The 17,803-nt window shown below is 44.3% G+C and overlaps 1 protein-coding gene across 2 annotated transcripts in view; it reads left to right on the top strand.

The window, feature by feature from the left end:
* Positions 1-17,803, top strand: part of LOC106585836 (glutamate receptor ionotropic, delta-2) — a 623,881-nt gene that overhangs the window by 592,779 nt on the left and 13,299 nt on the right. For both annotated transcript variants that reach the window (XR_001324086.3, XM_014172508.3), the window contains exon 14: positions 938-1,104. Coding sequence is in view for 1 of the 2 variants with exons in the window: in XM_014172508.3 (XP_014027983.1) it covers positions 938-1,104 (167 nt within the window). In the remaining variant the exon portion in view is untranslated. The remainder of the gene's footprint in view (positions 1-937; positions 1,105-17,803) is intronic.

Here is a 17,803-nt window from a genome sequence, read left to right on the forward strand (position 1 = left end):
CATTCTGCCCCTGAATTGAAGATAAGAATAAGAATTTGTTCTTAACTGACTTGCCTAGTTAAATAAAGGTCAAATAGAAAATAAAAAAAATAAAGGGAATCCAGGAGAAGGAAGATACTGCTTACCAAATGCCCCCCTATTCCATATACAGTGCACTCAAAAGTAGTGCCCTATCAAAGGTATAGGGTACCATTTGGGATGTACCCATAGGGTAGCTGTCTGATTTCCTCATCTCAGGGTCTACTGTTTGGGCAATCACGTTGAACCCCATCCAGACAGACTGGTGTCAGGTGCCTGAAAATCTCATAAAGTACCATTACAGTTAATGATACGTCAGAGTCCAAATACAGTTCTGCCCCAATGGGCCCTGGTCAAAAGTAGTGCACTATATAGGGAATAGGGTGCCATTTGGGACACAAACCATTTTAACCTAGACTTCCCCCCTTGAAACAGATGCAAGGGCTGACACAGTGTGTGATGAATATTAAGCTATAACATGCACTCGCTACAGCTTCAAATTAAAATAACATATTATATTCCAATTACAGGGTAACTTAATCATGTATGTCTTCTTTTAGATTTTATTGATTGATTTGTCAAGGACCATGTACAATTAAAACAAGAAAAAAACATCCTGACCTTGACTACTGTGGAAGATACAAAATTTGACCCAAAATCAGCGTCTAGGGGCAACACTTCACCCTACTCCACAGTGCATAACACACAATTAGCCACGGTTAATGTTCATGTTCAATCATGTTACCATCTCTCTACCCAAGTGTCAACATATAGTTTGTATAGTGTTATGTGTTTCTATATCTGTTTCTAACCATAGAAATAGAATTACAAGAAAGGGCGTAGCCCATCAGAACACAGCAGTTTGACCCTCATGAATACACTCAGTAGTTCTATGTCTGTGTTTTTACTTTTCTCTCAGGTGAAGTACGGGCGTTTTGCCTTTGTGTGGGATGCGGCGGTGCTGGAGTATATGGCCATCAACGATGAGGACTGCTCCTTCTACACTGTGGGGAGCAACGCACCAGATCGGGGCTACGGCTTCGCCATGCAGCACGGCAGTCCATACAGGGACATCTTCTCCCAGAGGTACAGAATTAAGCAGGGGCGCAACTTTGGTTTTAGAAGTGGGGGGGACATCATATACAGCTCTGGAAAAAATGAAGAGACCACTGCAAAATGATCAGTTTCTCTGGATTTACTATTTATAAGTATGTGTTTGGGTAAAATGAACATTTTCGTTTTATTCTATAAACTACTGACAACATTTCTTCCAAATTTCAAATAAAAATATTGTCATTTAGAGCATTTATTTGCAGAAAAGTGGTCAAAATAATAAAAAAGATCCAGTTTTGTCAGACCTCGAATAATGCAAAGAAAATAAGTTCATATTCATTTTTAAACAACACAATACTAATGTTCAATATTTGGTGGAATAACCTTGATTTTCAATCACAGCTTTCATGTGTCTTGGCATGCTCCCCACCAATCTTTCACACTGATGTTGGGTGACTTTATACCACTCCTGGTGCAAAAATTCAAACAGCTCGGCTTTGTTTGATGGCTTGTGACCATCCATCTTCCTCTTGATCACATTCCAGAGGTTTTCAATGGCGTTCAGGTCTGGAGATTGGGCTGGCCATGAAAGGGTCTTGATCTGGTGGTCCTCCATCCACACCTTGATTGACCTGGCTGTGTGGCATGGAGCATTGTCCTGCTGGAAAAAACAATCCTCAGAGTTGGGGAACATTGTCAGAGCAGAAGGAATCAAGTTTTCTTCCAGGACAACCTTGTACGTGGCTTGATTCATGCATCCGTCACAAAGACAAATCTGCCCGATTCCATCCTTGCTGAAGCACCCCCAGATCATCACCGATCCTCCACCAAATTTCACAGTCAGTAGTTTCTGGAATAAAACAAAAATGTTAATTTTACCAAAACACATACCTATAAATAGTAAAACCAGAGAAACCGATAGTTTTGTAGTGGTCTCTTAATTTTTTCCAGAACTGTATATTTATATACATAGATATATATTTTATTTTTATCTAGACGAATAAACACTCCAAACAGCCTACCCGACCGCTCAGAGGCGTCCTCATAGTCCTAAATCACACTGTTGCCGGCTTTTGTATCATATTAAAATGGTCAAACTGGAGGGGGACAAAAATGCAATTTCAGAATGTGGGGGGCATGTAGCCCCCCCCCGCCCCCCCCCCCCCCCCCCCGTCCCCATCCCCAGTTAAAGTTGCGCCCCTAGTATGAAGCATTATAAAAAGTTATAATAGTCAAGTGTTACCGCACTATTCTGTGGTAAGTCTGCAAAAAGCATGCAATACAAGGTGCATACATGCATAAATACATACATTCATAACACACACACACATACGCACACACATTATTCTATCCTTGTGGGGACCTAAAATACATTTTTATTCAAAATCCTATTTTCCCTAACCTTAACCATTACCATAACCCTAACCTTAACCCTAACTCTAACCTTTACCCATAACTCTAACCCTAAACCTAAGCACTATCCCCTTTCCCTAATTCTAACCCTAACCCTAATTCTAACCCTAACCCTAAACCAATGGCCATTTTAGCATGTAAATCTTGGTGGGTCAAAAAAATAAATAATTGTGGGATGCATGCCAGCAAAGCCATTACAGTAAACAATACATTAGTTGCACTCTAATGGTGACAAACGGTGCCCACAACTGTTAGGGCCTATATAAAGCTATCCCTGTAAGAACCGACGCTGGAGTAGAGAGGCAGGTACGGAGATTGAACATTTAATATTGCCACAGACATGGAACAGGACAGGAACAGCGTCAGAACCGGGTAGCACAAAGACATATGACAATTAATGCAAAAGCGGGGAACAGAGCTGGGGAACAGACAGTTATAGGGGAGGAAACAACACAGGTGATTGAGTCCAGGTGAGTCCAATGAATTGCTGATGCGTGTGATGAGGGAAGCATGTGTGCGTAATGATGGTGGCAGTAGTGCGTAATGCTGGGCAGCCTGGTGCCCTCGAGCGCCACGGAGGGAGAGTGGGAGCAGGCATGACAGTCCCAACAGCAGAGTCCCAACAGCAGTCCCAACACCTTACCACTGCTACACCTGGCTATCAGCGGAGCCTTGTCTGGCAGCGAAACAGTTAATTCACCCTTATTTACTGCCTTTTTAAAAAACATAGCTGATATGGCTGACTTGCTTAAACAAATGTGGTTTCTAATGACAATTGAGATGTACAAACTATGGCATAAGGGGACGATAAGCGGATGAGAGGCAATCCGTAATTTCGATTAAGACATTATTGAGCGAGCTAGGACATTTGTTTGTTTGTTCAGCACTTTTCAAATGTATAGTGACAGAATTCAGATCATGGGCCGTTATTGCAGTGTTCTCCCTGTACACCAAGTCAGAACTGTAGGATAAATAAAGGGGCCATATAAGCAGACAATGACAGCTCTTAAAATATTCTATGATTACATTTCTCTAAAACAGGTTATAGGCTACAGAACAGTAGGCAAAAAGAGGGGAAAATAGACCAAATTACTAGGGTGAGGCACATGGGCTACTAACAGTTTACCACACAACATACACTGTACAACACAACAAGTCAGATTCGCAGTTCCAAGTTTACAGTTGTTTTGAGTGCGGCACAAATCATGCTTCATTGACAGCATGGCCAATGTTGAATGTTTATCATTTTCAACCTGGAAAAGAGACCCTTAATCCCAGACTTGGGACTACACAGCCACTCCACTGGATAGCAGGCTAGTGATTGCTTTACAATGCTTGCAGTTAGCCACTGATTCCTTCCAAACCACTCATTGTTGAATTTGTTGTGTAATGTTTCTGTCCAATGGTCGATGAACACCTATACGTTTTATCTATAATTTCTCTTCATAATTTCTCTTCATATGACAAGGATTAAAAAGAATTTGCTAGTAGATTGTTGACTTAATTCATGATGATGACTGCTAGCTAAGATTTTGAAAGTAATCTTAGCTAGCAGTCCAATCAAAGCAACTATATATATAATGTTATTTGACATAATTCTATATGTGGCCAATGACCTTGAGCCTTCTTGGATGGGCACTTCTATGGCAGCATCCAAGAGGCTTGAATTTTCGAGTTCAACCCTTAGACTTGGCTGTGATGTAGTGTCCCCATGAGTGACAGAAGACTGAGCCAATCACGGCGCAACTAGAGAATATCACCAACCCCTACGCTCCGTATTTTCCTGCCCCACCTGCCCTGAATGATGGGTTGCCACTGCCCTAAACCTAACCAGTATGTTTAAAATAGCCTTTCTCCTAATGTTCCTTGTTTTACACACACACACACACACACACACACACACACACACACACACACACACACACACACACACACACACACACACACACACACACACACACACACACACACACACACACACACACACACACACACACACACACACACACACACAGAAGACTGAGCCAATCACGGCGCAACTAGAGAATATCACCAACCCCTACGCTCCGTATTTTCCTGCCCCACCTGCCCTGAATGATGGGTTGCCACTGCCCTAAACCTAACCAGTATGTTTAAAATAGCCTTTCTCCTAATGTTCCTTGTTTTACACACACACACACACACACACACACACACACACACACACACACACACACACACACACACACACACACACACACACACAGTTTTGAGAAACATTTAGGCAGATCGGATTTTGTCAACTGCTGTATGGCGTTTTAGTGAAATGTCACCTTCTGTCATTCAGCGGACTGGAGTTTGTCCCAGTCCATTTGTGAAAGGACCTTTGTGGAAGGACATAAAATGTTGTGATGGGATTATAGGTGGTTGTTAGATTGACAAAGTACACTAAGACAAAATGCCAAATCCCTTCTCTATTAGACATTTCCTTTGAGATTACTGACAAAGGCATGTAGTAAAACTCAATCATTCTGACATGCTCAAGTGTCCCACTCACCTTTAATGCTATGCTGCTGCACTGAGAAAGACATTTGGCTACATTTGTTTTAATTTCTAGACACACCTAAGAGAGGAACTTGTATGCCATCATGTGGCGGTTGCTAGCTTCATTTGTATTTACAATGAAAATGTGTGTGTGTATTGTTTATATATGTGTGCGTGTGTGTGCGCATGTACCTGTTTTTGTGTATGTGTGTTTGTGTGTGTGTTTGTTCGTGCATGTATGCTTCTGCATGCTCCTGTGTGTGAGTGTGTGTGTGTGCGCGTGGTATATTTGTTTGTGCCAGCGTGTGTGTGTGCGTGTGTGCGTGCGTGCGTGCGTGCGTGCATGCATGCTTGCGTGCGTGTGCCCTGGTTTATTCGTGTGTGCCAGCGTGTGAGTCAGTGTTCATTCCATTTAGACCACTTTATCTATTGATGCACAAAACTGCTGAATATTTGTGGTTATGAAAGTAAACAAGTTATTAATTGACTGTCCTATTTAATTCCTTGTCATTATTTCCAGGACAGCTCTTGGGGAGCACTTCCCAAACTCATTTTCATAAAACAGTGTTCCCTATGGTTCCTGCAACAATGCAAGGTAAATTACTGAGACAAAATGTTTGAGGAAAACATGTTTTTATCCAGACTTTAAGTCAATGAAGCACAAAGCTGAAATTATGGAGAAATTGTATTTGTCAACCAGTGGTGGCAATGCAATGTTTCACTCTTTATGGTGTTCCCCACTATCATCACAAATAAATGTGTCTCCATGCGTTGCCTCATTCGAAGCACAAGGAGATTTATTTTGCTATTCACTCTGTGGCAGAGGAGAAGTCCATTTGAAGTTTTGCTGTGTGTGGGGATCATGTGGGGCTTGGAAATGGCATCAGTATTCATTATCAAACTGTGTCAACATTTTCTCAACTATTGGTATTTCAAAGCGTGGAATGGGAGAGCTTGGGGTAGATATTGCTTTTGAATAAAAACAAGGGCATCTCCAAGGCGTTCGTTGGCCTTCTCAATCAGAACCTCAAGTCCTGGAGAGAAAACAGAGGCTCCCTAATCAAATATCTCCAAGGCGTTCGTTGGCCTTCTCAATCAGAACCTCAAGTCCTGGAGAGAAAACAGAGGCTCTCTAATCAAATATCTCCAAGGCGTTCGTTGGCCTTCTCAATCAGAACCTCAAGTCCTGGAGAGAAAACAGAGGCTCTCTAATCAAATATCTCCAAGCTATCGGTAGAAAGACAAATAGTCAGGGATTCATGTCTAATTGGAGAGGGAACCTGTGGATTTTAGAAGACCGCTGGTTATTGGAGAGGAAACCTGTGGATTTTAGAAGTCCACTGGTTATTGGAGAGAGAACCTGTGGATTTTAGAAGTCCACTGGTTATTGGAGAGGAAACCTGTGGATTTTAGAAGACGACTGGTTATTGAAGAGGGAACCTGTGGATTTTAGAAGTCAGCTGGTTATTGGAGAGGAAACCTGTGGATTTTAGAAGTCCGATGGTTATTGGAGAGGGAACCTGTGGATTTTAGAAGTCCGCTGGTTATTGGAAAGGGAACCTGTGGATTTTAGAAGTCCACTGGTTTTTGGAGAAGGAACCTGTGGATTTTAGAAGTCCACTGGTTTTTGGAGAGGGAACCTGTGGTTTTTAGAAGTCCACTGGTTTTTGAAGAGGGAACCTGTGGATTTTAGAAGTCCACTGGTTTTTGGAGAGGGAACCTGTGGATTTTAGAAGTCCACTGGTTTTTGGAGAGGGAACCTGTGGATTTTGAAGTGCACTGCGTATTGCTTCTCTCTCCTGTATACTCACAGTGTTCAGTTTGAAATTCCCTGAGGATTAAGAGAAAGATGAAAAATAATTGATCTGCTTTGACACTGTGCAGAGAGAGAGAGAGAGAGAGAGAGAGAGAGAGAGAGAGAGAGAGAGAGAGAGAGGGTGCGTGCGTGCGTGCGTGCATGTGTGTGCATGTGTCAAGGACAGTTTGTCTTTGATAGAGTATTTCCTTTCCATACCTCATTCCAAATGACTTGTTGTTTACCTTGGTAGACTCAAACAACCAAGAAAACAGTTCCAAGAAAGCCATCCTGTTCCTTTTACTGGAGAGTGTGAGTCACCAGGCAACTGCACTGTGATGTGTATATATAATCTGCTAGACTGGTAAGGATGTGTGGTACCCAGACTGGTAAGGATGTGTGGTATCCAGACTGGTAAGGATGTGTGGTACCCAGACTGGTAAGGGTGTGTGGTATCCAGACTGGTAAGGGTGTGTGGTACCCAGACTGGTAAGGGTGTGTGGTATCCAGACTGGTAAGGATGTGTGGTACCCAGACTGGTAAGGATGTGTGGTACCCAGACTGGTAAGGATGTGTGGTACCCAAACTGGTAAGGATGTGTGGAACCCAGACAAGTAAGGATGTGTGGTACCCAGACTAGTAAGGATGTGGGGTACCCAGACTAGTAAGGATGTGGGGTACCCAGACTAGTAAGGATGTGGGGTACCCAGACTAGTAAGGATGTGTGGTACCCAGACTAGTAAGGATGTGTGGTACCCAGACTGGTAAGGATGTGTGGTACCCAGACTGGTAAGGATGTGTGGTACCCAGACTGGTAAGGATGTGTGGTACCCAGACTAGTAAGGATGTGTGGTACCCAGACTAGTAAGGATGTGTGGTACCCAGACTAGTAAGGATGTGGGGTACCCAGACTAGTAAGGATGTGTGGTACCCAGACTAGTAAGGGTGTGGGGTACCCAGACTAGTAAGGATGTGTGGTACCCAGACTGGTAAGGATGTGTGGTACCCAGACTGGTAAGGATGTATGGTACCCAGACTGGTAAGGATGTGTAGTACCCAGACTAGTAAGGATGTGTGGTTCCCAGATCTTAAACCAAAAACTTAATCTTAACCCTAACTATAATCCAAACACCTAACCATAACCCTAACACTAAACTAACCCTAGCTCCTAACCTTAACCCTAACCCTATTTCTAACCCTAACACTAATTCTAACCTTAAACCTAAACCCCCAATTAATAGCATTTGACCTTGAGGGGACTAATAGTATACCCCCAGTTGGTCAAATTTTTGTTTGTTTACTATTCTTGTGAAGAGTTAAACACGTCCACACACACAGACACAGACACACAGACACACAAACACACACACACACACACACAGACGTGCACACACGCACACACTCAGGGGCTGTAGGAGACACATGACAGCTGTAGATTCATATGCCTTCGTCTCTAATGTCTTTAGTGCTTATGCAGTACTGTGGAACGGTGCAGCAAGCCATGGCTCATAATGGCCTTTCATTTCTCATTGTTGTTCTTGTTGTGGCGGCGACGACGGAGTCCTCCTTGGTGCTATCATTTGGCTTGTTTGTCACAGGATGAATAAACTGTTTACTCCAACCAGACTGTAGAGTTTAAAATCACAGTCTGGCTCTATTAGGAGAGTACTGTGTAGCAGGATACACTGAAGTAGAATCAGTGCTTAAGGAAAGTTGTAAGGCCTCCAGTCTAGTGGCACCTAGTACAATGCAGGTATCAACCACATTCAATACATTGCCTAAAGAGCAGGGAATGCTTGGCCAGGAAACTCTAACTTTAATTGTTAAAGAATACTAGAATCGGTGTGTGGGTGGAGCGCTCCCAAAGTGGATGTGTTATTGATCCCTAGTGATGGTATTCCGCCACCAGTGGCACAGTGACAGCTTTCTTCTTAGAACTTGAGGGTCCGCGTCCTGTGTGCTCCAACCATGGCCTCGGGGGTCGCTTTTCCGGTTTCTGGAAATGACTCCATAATGAAGTGAGGCTCTACTGTGGCCACGGCGAAAAAGGGGTTGACACCTGACATCAAGTTCATTTCCCATCATCTGGAACAGTGACAGAGCTGTCACTTAAAGTCCAATGCATCAAGATGAGAAAATATCACGCCCCTGAAACTGTCATTAAAGCTCATAAGTGGGACTTAATGACTGAGTGGTTGACATTTCTGCTATCAGAGATTTTCCGTAGTAGTTTTCTTTTTCCCAGTACACGGCTCGCGCCACTGTCAAAACACATTTGCAAGTATAATTAAGATCACTTTTATGTTATGGGCTCCCAAGTGGCACAGCGGTCTAAGGCACTGCATCTCAGTGCTAGGGGCATCACTACAGATGCCGGTTCAATTCCAGGCTGTATCATAAATACAGTCAATAAGAGACAAGGAAGACAGTCAACAAGAGACAATAAAGACAGTCATTGAGAGACAGTCAACAAGACAGACAATAAAGACAGTGAATTATAGTAGAAAAAAGTCAGTCCATGTGTGGTCCATAATGATTCTGTTCACCGTTGGCTACAGTATTAACTATACTGCCTGCTGGACCAACTAGTGATTGTCATTCAGAAGACTTATTGCCACTGGGATAAAAGATTGTTTGGGTCTATTATTTTCATGCCCTGGTGCACGGTAACACCCTGGTGCACGGTAACACCCTGGTGCCCTGTAACACCCTGGTGCCCTGTAACACCCTGGTGCCCTGTAACACCCTGGTGCCCTGTAACACCCTGGTGCCCTGTAACACCCTGGTGCCCTGTAACATCGCCCCTTAGGGATATAGAACAACCTCCTGGTCTAGAGGATGTCTGGGGTGTGGAGTCCATGAGTATGTAATGATGCAATTTGCCTGTGAATATGACACTAGACCCCAGATTTATCAATGTGTGTGTGTGTGTGTGTGTGTGTGTGTGTGTGTGTGTGTGTGTGCACGCTAATACGTGTACATGAACATGTACGTGAGTGCTACATGTGCGGGTACACATACAACATTGTGTGTGTGTGTGTGTGTTTTATGTGCTGTTGTGTTCAACTGAAATGTAGCATCTCTAAATGAGTCGTTTTGTCTGCCTCTCAGACATTATTATTTGTTTGCATCAAACAGGATATATATTTTTTATTATTCCTTTTTTTCCCCTTATTTTTTTCTTGTCCTCCCTTTAGTCTTATCAAGTAGGGTAGTTTGTCTGCCACTGTCAGAGCCATCTAATAACATGTGATTATTTCTGCTGCAGTCGGTTGCCACGGCAACAGCTCCAGCAGTCCTCACTAATGGCCATGCAGAGCCCAGGAGGCAGATATGCTGGCTAGTAAAGACATACAGACTGAACTGGCTGACTGGGGGAGCAACAAACACATTTACATCCCACCACCCTCAACAATAGACTGCATACATTACATTATGTGACATTAGATTCTTTTCCTGGAACAGGTGATGTATGAGAGCTTTTTCCCTAATAACACGGAACTCCTTGGCAAGGCCTTGATGTCATGAAGTGTGTGTGTGTGTGTGTGTGTGTGTGTGTGTGTGTGTGTGTGTGTGTGTGTGTGTGTGTGTGTGTGTGTGTGTGTGTGTGTGTGTGTGTGTGTGTGTGTGTTTGTGTGTTGTCATCAGAGGGCATGAGTGAGAATGATTAGGCCATTACAATGGGTTATGGACCAGAGCTAGGTGACTGTTCAGAGTTATATACTGTATGGGTTATGGACCAGAGCTAGGTGACTGTTCAGAGTTATATACTGTATGGGTTATGGACCAGAGCTAGGTGACTGTTCAGAGTTATATACTGTATGGGTTATGGACCAGAGCTAGGTGACTGTTCAGAGTTATATACTGTATGGGTTATGGACCAGAGCTAGGTGACTGTTCAGAGTTATATACTGTATAGGTTATAGACCAGAGATAGCTGACTATTCAGAGATATCTATGCTGTCTCTCTTGGCTAAGAGTTGAGGAGGGACTGACTTCATTAACGTGTTGAAAATCCCAAATTGTTTGCATGGTCAACTTACACACAGCTCTGACAAACACAGTTACCCCACCACACATGCCACCAGGGGTCTTTTCACAGTCCCCAAATTCAGAACAAATTCAAGAAAGCGTACAGTATTATATAGAGCCATTACTGCATGGAACTTCCTTCCATCTCATATTGCTCAAATGAAAAGCAAACCTGGTTTCAAAAAACAGATAAAGCAACACCTCACGGCACAACACCTCTCCACTATTTGACCTGGATAGTTTGTGAGTACACTGCATTCAGAAAGTATTCAGACCCCTTGACTTTTTCCACATTTTGTTATGTTACAGTCTTATTCTAAAATTGATTAAATTGTCTTTTTCCCTAATCAATCCTTTGGCAACGATTACAGCCTCAAGTCTTGGGTGTAATGATACAAGCTTGGCACAACTGTATTTGAGGAATTTCTCCCATTCTTCTCTGCAGATCCTCTCAAGCTTTGTCAGGTTGGAAGGGGAGTGTTGCTGCACAGCTATTTTCAGGTCTCTCCAGAGATGTCAGATCCGGGCTCTGGCTGGGCCACTCATGGACATTCAGAGACTTGTCCCGAAGCCACTCCTGCGTTGTCTTGGCTGTGTGCTTAGGGTCATTGTCCTGTTGGAAGGTGAACCTTCGCCCCAGTCTGAGGTCCTGAGCGCTCTGGAGCAGATTTTCATTAAGGATCTCTCTGTACTTTGCTCCGTTCATCTTTCCCTCGATCCTGACTAGTCTCCCGGTCCCTGCCACTGAAAAACATCCCCACAGCATGATGCTGCCACCATCATTCTTCACCGTAGGGATGGTGCCAGGTTTCGTCTAGACGTAACACTTGGCATTCCGGCCAAAGAGTTCAAACTTGATTTTATCAGAACGGAGAATCTTGTTTCTCATGGTCTGAGAGTCTTTTAGGTGCCTTTTGGCAAACTCCAAGCGGGCTGTCATGTGCCTTTTACTGAGGAGCGGCATTCGTCTGGCTCTCTACCATAAAGGCCTGATTGGTGGAGTGCTGCAGAGATGGTTGTCCTTCTGGAAGGTTCTCCCATCTCTACAGAGAGCTCTGTCAGAGCTCTGTCAGAGTGACCATCGTGTTCTTGGTCACCTCCCTGACCAAGGCCCTTCTCCCCGATTGCTCTGTTTGGCCGGGTGGTTCCAAATTGTTTCTATTTAAGAATGATGGAGCCCACTGTGTTCTTGGGGTACCCTTCCCCAGATCTGGGCCTCGACACAATCCTGTCTCGGAGCTCTACGGACAATTCTTTTGACCTGCACTGTCAACTGTGAGACCTTATATAGACAGGTGTGTGCCTTTCCAAATCATGTCCAATCAATTGAATTTACAACAGGTGGACTCCAATTAAGTTGTATAAACATCTCATGAATGATCAATGGAAACAGGATGCACCTGAGCTCAATTTCAAGTGTCATAGCAAAGGGTCTGAATACTTATGTAAATAAGGTTTTTTCAGTTTTTTATTTGCAATACATTTGCAAAAAATTCTAAAAACCTGTTTTCACTTTGTCATTATGGGGTATTGTGTGTAGATTGATCTGGTAAATGTTTTATTTAATCCATTTTAGAATAAGGCTATAACGTTAAAAATGTGGAAAAAGTCAAAGGGTCTGAATATTTTCCGAATGTACTGTATGTATTGATTTTTAATGCTACATGTGCCTTTAAAAAATACATGTCTTTGAGCTGTTCTTGAGCTGTTGTCTATTAATGTTCTGTATTATGTCATGTTTCATGTTTTGTGTGGACCCCAGGAAGAGTAGCTGCTGCTTCTGCAACAGCTAATGGGGATCCTAATAAAATAACAAAAAATATATGGCCCAGGTCATGGAGAACCTGAAAGAGGAAAACACCAACCTACTGCACGCACGCACGCACGCACGCACGCACACACACACAGTCCCTGACCTGACCCAGTTCCTGACCCAGACCCTGACCCAGTTCCTGACCCAGTTACAACAGTGATACAGAGGTTGAGAGTGGCAATGCTTTAATTATTACAGTATGTACCGGCCCAGACAAGCCATCCTATCCTTGGAGGTGACATTTCTATAGCCCCAGTTGGAGCTCATCTGTTGGGTGATAACACCTGTTATCACTGCACAGGGCCCGGGAGACTGAAGGCCGTTCATCCCTCCATCCTTCCATCCCTCCATCCCTCTGTCCTTCCATTCCTCTGTCCCTCCATCCCTCCATCTCTCCATCCCTCCATCCTCCATCTCTCCATCCCTCCATCTCTCTATCCCTCCATCCCTCCATCCCTCCATCTCTCCATCCCTCCATCCCTCTATCCCTCCATCCCTCCATCCCTCTATCCCTCCATCCCTCCATCTCTCCATCTCTCCATCCCTCCATCCCTCCATCCCTCTATCCCTCCATCCCTCCATCTCTCCATCTCTCCACCCCTCCATCCCTCCATCCCTCTGTCCCTCCATCCCTCCATCTCTCTATCTCTCCATCTCTCCACCCCTCTGTCCTTCCATCCCTCTGTCCCTCTGTCCTTCCATCCCTCCATCCCTCCATCCCTCCATCTCTCCATCCCTCCATCTCGCCACGTGCGCGCACACACACACACACACACACACACACACACACACCACACACACACACACACACACACACACACACACACACACACACACACACACACAGTCCCTGACCTGACCCAGTTCCTGACCCAGACCCAGTTCCTGACCCAGTTACAACAGTGATACAGAGGTTGAGAGTGGCAATGCTTTAATTATTACAGTATGTACCGGCCCAGACAAGCCATCCTATCCTTGGAGGTGACATTTCTATAGCCCCAGTTGGAGCTCATCTGTTGGGTGATAACACCTATTATCACTGCACAGGGCCCGGGGGACTGAAGGCCCTTCATCCCTCCATCCTTCCATCCCTCCATCCCTCTGTCCTTCCATTCCTCTGTCCCTCCATCCCTCCATCTCTCCATCCCTCCATCCTCCATCTCTCCATCCCTCCATCTCTCTATCCCTCCATCCCTCCATCTCTCTATCCCTCCATCCCTCCATCCCTCTATCCCTCCATCTCTCCACCCCTTTGTCCTTCCATCCCTCTGTCCCTCCATTCCTCTGTCCCTCCATTCCTCTGTCCCTCCATCCCTCAGACCTTCCATTCCTCTGTCCTTCCATTCCTCTGTCCCTCCATCCCTCCATCTCTCCATCCCTCCATCCTCCATCCTCCATCTCTCCATCCCTCCATCTCTCTGTCCCTCCATCCCTCCATCTCTCCATCCCTCCATCCTCCATCCTCCATCTCTCCATCCCTCCATCTCTCTATCCCTCCATCCCTCCATCCCTCTATCCCTCCATCTCTCCACCCCTTTGTCCTTCCATCCCTCTGTCCCTCTGTCCTTCCATCCCTCCATCCCTCAGACCTTCCATCCCTCTGTCCCTCCATCCCTCCATCCCTCTATCCCTCCATCTCTCCACCCCTTTGTCCTTCCATCCCTCTGTCCCTCCATTCCTCTGTCCCTCCATCCCTCAGACCTTCCATTCCTCTGTCCTTTCATTCCTCTGTCCCTCCATCTCGCTATCCTTCCATCCCTCCATCATGGGTGGTTGTTAATAAATTCAAGACCCATTGGTCTCAATGAGCAGAGACCCTTCAGAGTTATAATTCATTAAGAACACAGGGTGTTCATTTGTTTGAGCAGCAGCTGTTCAGATTGTCAAGGTCATAAAGGTTGTCATGCGCCCTTATAAACGGTTCTCCACCAATGATCTTCTGTCCCATGGCTGCTGTTGCTAGCCTCTCGACACAGAGGGTGATCAATAGACACTATTGGCTATTAAGCTATTAGTGAGAATACAAAATGGTGGATTTGTAAAGTCGGGCCTGTACCCAGGCTGCGTAATCTCTCTCCTTTTCCAAATGATTAGTTATCACAGGCTCAACAGCATCAAATGGATTTTTATTTCAGAAGAAGAACTGAGGGAAGGAAAAAGGCACATGGAGACAGTATAATTGGGGTGTGGAGGGGGGAGGAGGAGGGGGACTCCTCTTTTGTATTGCCTGTGTTGACTCATGGTAGCTCAAATGAAACACAAATAGTGTCAGAAGAAGAAAAAAGACTGACTGTTTGGACGTCACAGTGTGCTGTGAGTAGACTAGACTGGCTTTGAATGCATAGAAGACTGAGCTCAGTAGTAGCTGTGATAAGATAAATGATCTGTAATGTGAAAGGGGCCATGTCTTACTCCGTGTTTGCAACATTAGTGACTTGATGTGATGTGATATCTGTTCTTGAACAAAATATTGCAATACAAGGAGCAACATTTCCACAGCAATAAAACATGCTGAATTTCTGGGGGACAAAATGATCATATTACTCACAATACTTGCAGCGGGATTAGTCTCCAAATCTGTCTATCAAATATCCATGAATAGGCAGCAATAATATAAGCTTATCCTATTGCTGTAAAGTATCGCTAGCTCTGGTCCAGGGCGTTAGTGCACAACATATCCATTGGAGGAACGTGCAGTAACGCCCTGGACCAGAGCTAGAAACCACAATCATCATCATGTCACCTAGGAGGCTCAGCAGCATATCCCCAGGCTGGTCAAAGCAGAGGGTCTTTCTAATGGACAGGTCAATGGTAAACATTTGATCTGACACATAAAGGAGTGAGACGAGGCAGAGCACTGAGATTCCAATTAGTGCATAAGGGCAGTGATAAACGACTGTGCTTTCAGGGCAGCTGTGTTACAGTGATAAATGACTGTGCTTTCAGGGCAGCTGTGTTACAGTAATAAATGACTGTGCTTTCAGGGCAGCTGTGTTACAGTGATAAACGACTGTGCTTTCAAGGCAGCTGTGTTACAGGAATAAATGACTATGCTTTCAGGGCAGCTGTGTTACAGTGATAAATGACTGTGCTTTCAGGGCAGCTGTGTTACAGTAATAAATGACTGTGCTTTCAGGGCAGCTGTGTTACAGTGATAAACGACTGTGCTTTCAAGGCAGCTGTGTTACAGGAATAAATGACTATGCTTTCAGGGCAGCTGTGTTACAGTAATAAATTACTATGCTTTCAGGGCAGCTGTGTTACAGTAATAAATGACTGTGCTTTCAGGGCAGCTGTGTTACAGTAATAAATGACTGTGCTTTAAGGGCAGCTGTGTTACAGTGATAAACGACTGTGCTTTCAGGGCAGCTGTGTTACAGTAATAAATGACTGTGCTTTAAGGGCAGCTGTGTTACAGTGATAAACGACTATTCTTTCGGTGATGAGCTTTGGCAACAATCTCAAGTATTTTATAGTCACTTTTTTCAGTTCTTTTTTTATTAGCTATAAAAATGTATCCCTCGTGTGTGTGTGTGTGTGTGTGTGTGTGTGTGTGTGTGTGTGTGTGTGTGTGTGTGTGTGTGTGTGCGCGCATCGGTGGATTGGAGGTTGGGGTAAAAATCTAAACTGTAAGGAAAATATAAAAGACAAAGTTTTCTGAAATGTTGACAAACAAACGCCTTGAAAAATCTCAACACTTGGATGACTTCCTGCATGTTGATAGCTGAGGTATCTCCCTCATTCCATTCCATCAGATTGTGCAATAACTCCTTTCGTTGTATCCTTTTCTGGCTTGTCTTTGTTGGCGGCACAAGAACTACAGTATCAATCATCGAGCTCAAATCTCCATCGCGACTGACTCTGATGAATCATCATTACATTTCCTCCAACGTTGTCTCTGTTTCTGATTGGTTGTTTCACTCACATGATTTCCTATTTTTGATTCCATTTGAGCCAACTTTGAGTGATCTGTTATACGTGGTTTATCTGAATTAGATACCTTAGTCTCTCAACAGTGATCCCAGGTTAGACCTCAGTCTTCCAACAGTAATCCCAGATCATTTTGAGCCTGTAATCGAACCCACAAATGCTGATGCTCCAGATACTCAACTAGTCTAAAGAAGGCCAGTTTTATTGCTTCTTTAATGAGCACAACAGTTTTCAGCTGTGCTAACATAATTGCAAAAGGGTTTTCTAACGATCAATTAGCCTTTTAAAATGATAAACTTGGATTAGCTAACACAACGTGCCATTGGAACACAGGAGTGATGGTTGCTGATAATGGACCTCTCTACGGCTATGTAGATATTCCATAAGAAGTCAGCTGTTTCCCGCTACAATAGTCATTTACAACATTAACAATGTCTACGCTGTATTTCTGATCAATTTGATGTTTTTACATTTAACTATGCAAGTCAGTTAAGAACAAATTCTTATTTTCAATGATGGCCTAGGAACAGTGGGTTAACTGCCGTGTTCAGGGGCCAAACAACAGATTTTTACCTTGTCAGCTCAGGGATTCGATCTTGCAAACTTTCAGGTTACAAGTCCAACGCTCTAACCACTAGGCTACCTACCGCCCCTGTTATTTTAATTGACAAAAAATGTGCTTTTCTTTCAAAAACAAGGACATTTCTAAGCGACCCCAAACTTTTGAACGGTAGTGTATATGTTATTGAAATAAAATGTGCTCCTCTGTGACATTATTCATTTGCCAATTATGTAAACTACCGTTTCAATAAATGTACATTTTAGATAGATAGGGAGCATTTTTACATGCTGTACTTAGTAGGGGCACAGTCAAAGATAAGCATTGTCATTCAAGTCACTTGTGTGCCTGCGTGTGTGGGTACGTGTGTGTGCCTGCGTGTGTGGGTACGTGTGTGTGCCTGCGTGTGTGGGTACGTGTGTGGGTACGTGTGTGTGCCTGCGTGTGTGGGTACGTGTGTGTGCCTGCGTGTGTGGGTACGTGTGTGTGCCTGCGTGTGTGGGTACGTGTGTGTGCCTGCGTGTGTGGGTACGTGTGTGTGCCTGCGTGTGTGGGTACGTGTGTGTGCCTGCGTGTGTGGGTACGTGTGTGTGCCTGCGTGTGTGGGTACGTGTGTGTGCCTGCGTGTGTGGGTACGTGTGTGGGTACGTGTGTGTGCCTGCGTGTG

Source organism: Salmo salar, chromosome 24 (assembly GCF_965601325.2).
Source record: "Salmo salar chromosome 24, fSalSal1, whole genome shotgun sequence".
Taxonomy (NCBI): domain Eukaryota; kingdom Metazoa; phylum Chordata; class Actinopteri; order Salmoniformes; family Salmonidae; genus Salmo; species Salmo salar.